The sequence below is a fragment of the Humulus lupulus genome, chromosome 1 (genome assembly GCF_963169125.1).
Source record: "Humulus lupulus chromosome 1, drHumLupu1.1, whole genome shotgun sequence".
NCBI lineage: Eukaryota > Viridiplantae > Streptophyta > Magnoliopsida > Rosales > Cannabaceae > Humulus > Humulus lupulus.
The window spans coordinates 20901081-20910110 of NC_084793.1; the positions used below are offsets into that span (position 1 = coordinate 20901081).

At 36.4% G+C, this 9030-nt stretch overlaps 1 protein-coding gene across 2 annotated transcripts; it reads right to left on the minus strand.

The window, feature by feature from the left end:
• Window positions 1-1674: 1674 nt before the first annotated feature.
• On the minus strand, window positions 1675-4588 carry LOC133788662 (eukaryotic translation initiation factor 4B3). 2 transcript variants are annotated; one of them, XR_009873334.1, is made up of 3 exons: window positions 3374-4588; window positions 2356-2460; window positions 1675-1778 (listed from the first exon to the last, which is right to left on the minus strand). XR_009873334.1 is itself a non-coding variant. In XM_062226213.1 (2 exons), the coding sequence occupies exons 1-2, from the start codon at window positions 4486-4488 to the stop codon at window positions 2415-2417; spliced, it is 1161 nt and encodes a 386-aa protein (XP_062082197.1). In that variant the 5' UTR covers window positions 4489-4588; the 3' UTR covers window positions 2147-2414. The 2 variants fall into 2 exon arrangements, 1 of the variants encoding a protein (XP_062082197.1); XM_062226213.1 differs by lacking the exon at window positions 1675-1778 and having other exon boundaries at window positions 2147-2460.
• Window positions 4589-9030: the final 4442 nt, after the last annotated feature.

Here is a 9030-nt window from a genome sequence, read left to right on the forward strand (position 1 = left end):
GCATTTTTACCCATCCAATGTCATAATCGGGTTAGCAAAAGTGACCCGTAACTTGCCCAATTAAGAAAAAAAAAAAAATTTAACCCGTCCAATAATTTGGGCGGGTTGGTCGGGTTAACCCGCCCAAACCGAAATGATTTTTTTTTTTTGCGAGTTGGGCGGGTTGGTCGGGTCAACCCGCCCAAACAAAAGTAGTATTTTTTTTTTTTAACATTTTTGTAATTTTTTTCTTTTAAATACTAGTACTAATAGTATGAAGTTTATATTTTTAAGCTTAAAACAATATTTTAAATTTATAGTAAAAAAATTAAAACAAAACTTAATTAATTTATATATTTATTTGAATATATTAAAAATAATAAATTCTTAATTGGGCGGGTTGATAATTATTTTTGACCCGCCCAATGTAACAATTGGGCGGTTTAAATTTTGGTCGTTTTATTCGGGTTGCGTTTTTTGGCGGTTTTTTCGAGTTGGATTTGGCGGTTTATTAGGGTTGGGCGGGTTGTAAAAATTTTTGCACAGCCCTAATGCATACCCAATATGGACACCAGAAGTATTTTTATTTCATTTACGTCACGCAACATTTGGCAGAATTTTCAAGTGACAACATTGCTTAATTACAAGAACATTGTCACACTAATCTAAATATAAAGTCAAAATGACATTTATACATAAATATCAAAAGTCTTTAAAGTGTCGTGATCAACCAACAAGACTCCAAATCCTTCCTACAATGACTTAAAAAGACTATGCGGCCGACCACCATTTCTATACAGAATTTATTAGAATAAACAGCTAAGTTAGACCCTAATATTGTACTTGATCCACATACAAAATCATTATTATCGTGTTACGTTAATACCAACTGTTGCGCCTTTATTAGGCCTTGTTCACAGACAAGTGTAGTAAATATCTCAAAGTTTCAACCAATTTTTTTTAAGTCGTTTTATTCCAAATGTCGTCGTTTTATTCCAAATGTCAGAAACGTTCACATGGTGGTCACTTACAACATTATATCATTATTGGTATGCTTTTGCTGGTAGCGGGTATTAGTTGGCCGTCGGAGTAGATGTGTGTACATGTATATATATACATATATATATATATAGCTACACCAAAGTGCATTAATTAGCAGTGAAGAAAAGGTGAGTTTTGAAGTTTTACTTAGCCACTCTTGAAACTTGAATACAGTTAATTATTTATTCAATTTCCTTTTCAACTAAACCACACAGCTCATGCCTCGAGTTTTCTCGTGCCCTCACTAGAGAAAAAGTTTCACATTTTTATGTGAAATTTGTAAAATAAATCTAATATACCCAACTTTCAAACCCAATGACATCTTTTCTTTTTTGAGTAATTCAATGCCCTAATTTTTGTGTGGGAATAACTCGTTTATTGTCATTATTATTTTTCAAGGGTGACAGATGTCTCAACACGATTTGGCAGTCATAACTACATGAGATTTAAACATCTATTAACAAAAGTAAAGTGGGTCAGCCAGATTTGATTCTTTAAATCCAGGGCCGCCGCAGTATCATCGATTGAGCTGGAGCATGGAGGCCCCGAGTATATAAATTATTTTATTTAATTTGTCGGTTTTTATATAACAATTCATTATTTAATTTTTAAATAAACGTTCCCTAATCCAAATTTAAAAAAAAAAAAAAAAAAAAAACACACACATTTTTACAAATAGCTCATCTAGAATTGAGAAACTATGATCTTTGCTCGCTCCACTGGTTTAGAACCAAGTTAATGCGCACCATCCATGTCACCTGGATTGAGAAAATGTTATCAAGGAGTACTTATTAATTGTTTAGTGCACGCCACATCAACAAAATCATGTTTTAGAGGTGTATATTTACTAATCAAAACTCAATTACTTAAAAAGATGATATCACTAACAAAGCACAACAAGAATGTCGACAAAACAGGCTCTAAACCAAAAATACCACCCTCAATCATTTCATCAATCAATCAAATCAAAACAAACGAACTCTTAGGCTTGTCCAACACTGGAATGGCCAACATATACACATCACATTTGAAAAGACATAAAAAGCCATCAAAACTCGAGATTAGTTCATTAACGTATACAAAAACCATACTAATATGGACTCTTTAACAGATTTGAAAATCATAATTTGACGACAAAACAATATAAATTATTAAGGTGACGAATATTTCTCAATTCCACAAATTTTTCAGTTCCAACACAAACTACAAAGCAAGCCATCGAGACAAAACTCCTATAACTAATTAAGCAGCCTACCAAAATTGTCAAATGCCAGTTCAATGTTATATGTGACAGCCAAAATATATAGGGAACAAACAAATAAATAGTAGTCTCACGGAATCCACAGATCTAATAACTTGAATCAACTTTTTCCTCTGTTTTCTGGTGAATGCTCTCAATTCTCTTCAGCTGATGGCCCATCCTCCTCGCTTTTTTCAGCACTGCACCCCATAGAAATAAAGTTACCTGATCATATATAAATCATATGAAAAACAATTAAATTCTTTAAATGATTCCAACAATTCTAAACAACAGAGCAGATTTTTGGGCTAAACTCAAATAAAACTCCACAGTACATCTTCTAATGAATCACCTGAATTTCATTGCAAATCATAAGCTTTCAATGACACAAACTTTTAGTAGTTTGAAAGTGCCTTTTAATCCACAAACAGAATAAGGTATTTACTTGCAGACATAAGACAAGAAAAGTAAAAAGCTTTATATATATTCTCCGGAATAAAGGCAAGAGCGGGGGGAATGGGGTGCCTGTAGGGTTAGATTCATACAACTAGCAACCACATTCCTTTCCTTGGAGGAGGCCAAGAAAGCTCAGAAAGTACCCACAAACTATTCTGGTCACTAAATCATTAAAAAAAAACAAATTGTGTACTAATTACTTTGCTGCAGTTATAATTTAAATTGCAACAGTTCATAAATATAACAAGTACCAATGCCTGCCAAGCCTTCCCAAAAGGTGATAGATGAACAACTCAATTACCAACGAACGTTTACCAAAAGAAAATTCTCAAACATGAACAGAACAATATGGTAGATAAAGAAGCGAGAGCAGCAGGAGTACCAAAATCAGAAAATTCAAAACCTCTGTTAAGCCACTAAAAAGTAAAACAATGGTCAATGCAAATCATGCTAATCAATCTGGTTTTACATCATCAACAATCAATATTCCTATCAAGAACTAAACCAATTCTAGCAACAGTGCAGCAAACAATCTATTGAATTTTTTTATATCTTCATTCATCATGTAAAGAAAGGAGCAAAGTATCAACCTTGCTAAATTTCACACAGTAAAAAGGGAACACTTGAGCGTATTTTCACATAGCTGACAATACAAACCTTTGGGAATTAGTATCCTCCGTGTCAGGCTTCCTCCAACTCTTTTCAATGCGGTCAACAGATCGCCCATTCCCGATTCCAAAACTCCTTTTCCCAAATGAAGATCCACCCTCTGGCTTCTCATTCACCTCCTTAATCTTCAACGAATCAAGCTGCTCTTCGATCTTCTTCCAGTCCTGTCCTTTTTCAGCCAAAACCTCCTCCCTCGGCCTGGCCTCTCCAAAAGGGTTTGAGCCCTTTGGCTTGGTCACAGTAGCCGCCACAGTCCCCGAACCTGAACCGGGCGAGCCTCCATCGCTAACAACAGGTAGCGTTCGCGGCTGCAAATTCAACCTTGGCCTCCCTCCACCCACACTCCCACCCTCATTCCCAGTTCCACCATTACTCTCCTCCCTTCTCTTACCCCAGAAGTCCCCATCTGCTCCACCACCATTGGAGGTGAAACCCACTTTTCTCTCCCTCTCAAACCCACCACCATTCGACCCAAATCTTCGTCCCTCGGACGGCACAAAGCTCTTATTCGTGACCCAGCTATCCGATTCATCGGCCTTCGATTGAGAATCAGGAAAGAACCCTCTTCTTTCTCTTCGCTCGCCTCTCTCGAAATCATTACCACCCCCAAACGATTTCTTCGTCGATGCCCAATTGTCGGCCTCGTCAGCCCGAGAAGGCCCCGAGTCCCTAGGCGCATCCTTACCAAACCCATTACTGTTCCTATCAGAACTCTTCCACCTCGAATTCGACGACTCGTCGCCGTTCCTATCACCTCGATCAAACGACCTAAAGCCGCTATGACGGGCCCGTTCAAGCTCTTCGGCGGTACGCTCTCGAGGGCCCTTAGGGAGAGCCATGCGATCTTCATGGGTCAAACCCGCAGGGGCGGTGGGTTGGGCAACTGGTTTAGGACCTCCATAGGTGGTGAACTCGGCTAGAGAAAGAGTCTGACCTTTCTTTTTCTTAGGCTTCGTGATGGCGGCGGCGGAAAGAGAAGGGAAATCATGAAGAGGCTCCATGCCTGCCTTCTTCTCCTGCTCCTTCAGAAGTTCGGCTTCTTGCTCTTCGGAGTCTAGGGCCCAAGCGCCGGGTTTGGACCAGGGAGAAACTGTTGCCGCCATAGTTTCTCGCTCTAAAGGTTTTCTCTTTCTCTAAACTCTCGTTCTCTACTGCTCTTTCTCTCTCTCGATAGCTTTCTTTCTTTGCGAAAGGGGTTGCGTAAGTTGGCAGCAAAATGGAATATATAGCGGGCAAGTGGAATTGGATTTGATCCAACGGTGGAGAATGATTCTAGAGATTTTCTTTCTATGGAATTTTTCTTAGATTCGATTTAAATGGACGGCTATGATCGTGTCTTGATGACGCGCGCCTTTTCGTGTTGGTTTAGGGCTAGAAGTTTGATTAAGATTTTTTTAGGAAAGAAAGAAACGAATCTTTTGTTTAAATTTAAATTAATTAATGTGACAAAAAAAAAATGTATTATAATTTAGTGTGCTTAATATTCCAATTAATCCAAATCAATACAATTATAAAAAATTAGATATCCAATTATAATAAAATTGGATTGGATTTATAAAGTTTGATATTAATTGGATTAGATTGGATGATGGATTAGATTATAAAAATTTACTTAGTAACCAATTTAATCCAATTACAATTTAAAATATATTCTTTTTATATAATATAAATATATTTAATTTTCTTATTTTTTTTTCTTATTATTTTTAGTACTTTGGAGATATGATTGTTGTTATTTACTTGTTATATTATTGTAGCACTTTAGTTATTAGTTTTGAGACATTAATTAGCAATAAAAATTTAATGGACAAAAATTTATTATGTGTCGTCCTTGGTAGTCGTGAGTTAGGCTTAGTTGGGCCCGAGTTTTGGAATCTGTTTTTCATTTTATTTTTTTGGTGCATTCAAGGGCTATTAATTTGTAAGTACATTTCAATTAGGATTTTTATAACTATTTGAGACCTTGAGATTTTTAAGGTTTAAAGTGAAGAATTTATTTTGTTACTAATTTTTTATACAAGGAATTGATTCAGTTTGTTTAGGGTCATAGTGTTCCTAAGTTTGGCAACGATTTTGCATTGATGTGCTTATAATGTGCTTAAGTTTGGTTTGGGTCATTTGATATGAGATTGAAGAATTTGTCGATTTATTGATTTAATTTTTGGTTCTGGGAAAAGGGATTTGGTCAAGTATTTTAATTCTGAGGTTAAATATGATGTTATTCATTGCATGGGATGTTATACATCTTATCATTTTTTATTCATAAATGATTTTTAAAAGTGGACAAAATCAATCCAAAAATGATATGTACTGATATACATGAAAAGATTTGGGTTTCTTTCTATGCCTTAAATGATTTTGGCATTGATATGTTTATAATGTGCTTATTCGTTTGGTTTGGGTCGTTTGACATTCTGTTTTGGTCTATTTAGTGACTTATTTTTTGTGTTCTGTGATATATACTGTTATTAGAATAAATGCTTTGGGTTGCTTTCTATGCCTTACATGATTAGAACTATAATGAGATGAAGTTCTTTTTCATTGACTTTGTTTTAGGTGGCTTCAAAATATTTGTTCAGTTTTGTCAATATTTGTTCTTAAAAATTTAAGGTAGACCTACATCATTGTACTGTACATGTTAATAAGGTCTTTGTTATTTTCTGTTTGTAAATATTGGTTATGTTGGTTAAAGAATTGGTTAGAATTGTATACAATTGAGTTTAGTTTGTCCCTAGGACTGTGAGTTGAATTATCCTATTTTTTTGTTTCTTCAATTTTTATTTTCATATCAGTGTAGTATCATGTACTACTTATTTGAATTTGTGTACTTAGTCGGATTAGCTTATAATGGCAATTAGGCATTAAATTGAAAGTCTGGTATTATATTATTAGTTTTGGTGTATTGATAAAATCCATTATGCTTAATAAGTGTTCATACATGGCACCAAAGGGTAAGAGGAAGCAAAAGACGGATAGTGAGAACGTGGTGATCAATCCAAAGAAGGATAATGTTGCCGCTGGCAAAACTTCTTGTAATATCATGTTCTTTTTCTATTTTTATGCATTGCTTTTAATGGACATACCTATGTTGTAAAATTAAATTTAACTTGCTAACTCACTTTTATTTATGCAGCAAAGCACAATATAAATCTTATCAGGCTGCACACAAGGAGATGACCAAGAAAGAGGTTGGTTTGTACTAATTCATATTACTCATTGTCTGTGTGTTTTATTTTTGGTTTCTTATCTAGTTCTTCCCATGTCTATACTGGTACTAATGAAGTAATTAATGAGATCATTTTCAGGTGAAGGAGAATTTGAAGAAAATATTTAAGGCAATGCCAGTAGAGGAGAAGGAAACAGGAGGAAGAGGTCAGTAGAAAGGATATTGGTTCTAAGGAGAAGAAGTTGAAAGCTAGGGAGGAAAAAGATAAACACTCTAAAGTGGGTGAGGAGGAGGGTAAGTTGGAGGCGGATGACTCGCATCGGGTTTCTAGAAGATGCTCATTTGAAAGGTTGTCACACATTGTAAAGTCAATGAGCCTAGAGCAGAAGGATGTTGTTCTCAATGGCGGTTTCAGCATATTCCTAAGGGGGGAGGTCCCTTACATTGACACAAAGATAGTCAGCCATCTCATTGTGCACGTTGACCTTACCACATGCAGACTGAATTTATTTGGCAGATCCATCCAATTGTCTGCCTGGTTGTTCTCCAATGTTATGGTTGTAAATGATGGTGGGGAACCTATGGTAATGGAAAGTGAGAAAAACAATTCGAAGGTTGAGGAGTTGTTGGGGGTGGGAAGGTACACGATATCACTGACTTCTTTGGAGAAGGACTTGAAAGAGTCCACTGAAGTTAATGCACTCTTTCTGATAAGGTTTACACTAGTTTCCATCGGGTCCGTTTTATGCCCGAAGATTGGCATTGACATAAGCACTGATTACCTTCACTCTTTGATAGAGACCAATAGCATTTCAAAGAAGAATTGGGCGTCTATGGGGTTTCAATACCTAATGAACTCACTATTTAGGTATTGGACTCACCATACAAAGAATGTTGGTGGCTGCACCATTTTCTTGCAAGTGACCTAATTCATATTTGTTTATTTTTTGTTTTTGTTTTTAAGTGTGTTTAGCAATGACCTTGATCCTTTGTTCCTTTGTTAGCTTGTATATTTGACGCATGTGGACTCGAGTAACAATTTCATAGACCATATCATGGCTCCAATCGACTTTTGGAATGCCAAGCAATGCAAGGTCGTCTACCGCTGGATCCGCGACCAATGCGATCATTTGAGTGATTTGGTAAGTACGTTTCCTTACTAGTTGTGGTTCATTTTGCTCTAATATATATGGATTATGTTAATGATATTCTAAATTTAAATTTAATGTAGAAATCAAGTTGACCAAGACTCGTGTCCTCCTTCCAAGTGCTACATCAGACACCTATGGAAAAGCTACAAATGAGAATGTGATGCAAGCCATTGCCGAGGTGAAGGATGAGGTCAGCCGCGTCGACATAAAGGTTATGCACGCGCATGAGCTTTTTATGAAGGAAATGAGTTTTTTTTAGGAAGTGTGTTACAAGGTACTTTGGGAGAGAAGTTGTGGACGAAGAAGGAAGGTGATAAAGTGTCACCTGTTCAACAGACTTTATCTTTTAAAGGAGAGTCGTCGAAACCTGTAGATTTGGATAGTGAGAAACACGAGATGTCTGGAGTGAAAGGGGTGTCGGGAGTTGTTAGGGAAGTTTTGGGTGATTTTGGTGGAGATGTATTGGATAGTGTACCATCATTTGATGATTTTATAGAAATAATGGAGGCAGAAAATATGGATGAGGGGAAAGTGGAAAAGGGTATAGTGGAAGAGAATGATTTGTTTGTTGTTGTTAGTTTTTGGCAAAAGGAGAAACAACCCATAATTATTAAGGAAGAAATAGTACAGGAGGTGGAGGAGGTTGTGAAAGATGATTTTGATTTGGAGTCTTTTGAGGCGTCTAAGGAGTCGGGAGGAACTGTGGTTGGGTCATTCATTGTGAAGAATAGAATGACCGATTATATGTTCAGGTTTTTCCGATTCATATTTTCAAGAGTCCTGGACCAGAGGTAGTACGTTATGCTTTATTTTATTTTTTTTAAGTTTCTGATATGAGTTCATTGTCTAATAATTTGATATTGCAATGATGCAGCTATACGTTAGCCAAGTTTGGGAAAGTTGAGGTGAGCAGACATGTGATGGGGAGCTTGAGGCCAGAGGGCCAGGTCGTAGGAAGTGTAAGAGTTTGGATCTTTTTATTACTCCTTACTTTTTCATTTCCTAAGTACCATGTTTTTTATAATTTTGGTTGTTTGCACTTATAGGTTATTGATTGTTATGCACAAATCCTGAACTTTGAAGAAAGGAAGAAGGAAGGTCCAAGTCGAGTGTGGTTCATGCCAACCAGTGTTTCGGTACGATTTCCATTGGACATAATGTATTCAATAGTGTTGCCTACTGTACTAAAGTGTTTGATCATCTGGGCTGAAAATAACTTGTTAAATTATTGTTGTTGTTTTGTAGAAGAAGCAGCTAGGCACCTCTATGAGTGTGGAAAGGATGGCGAGGGAACAAGAGTGGTTGAAGTTGTACTACAATGAGTATTT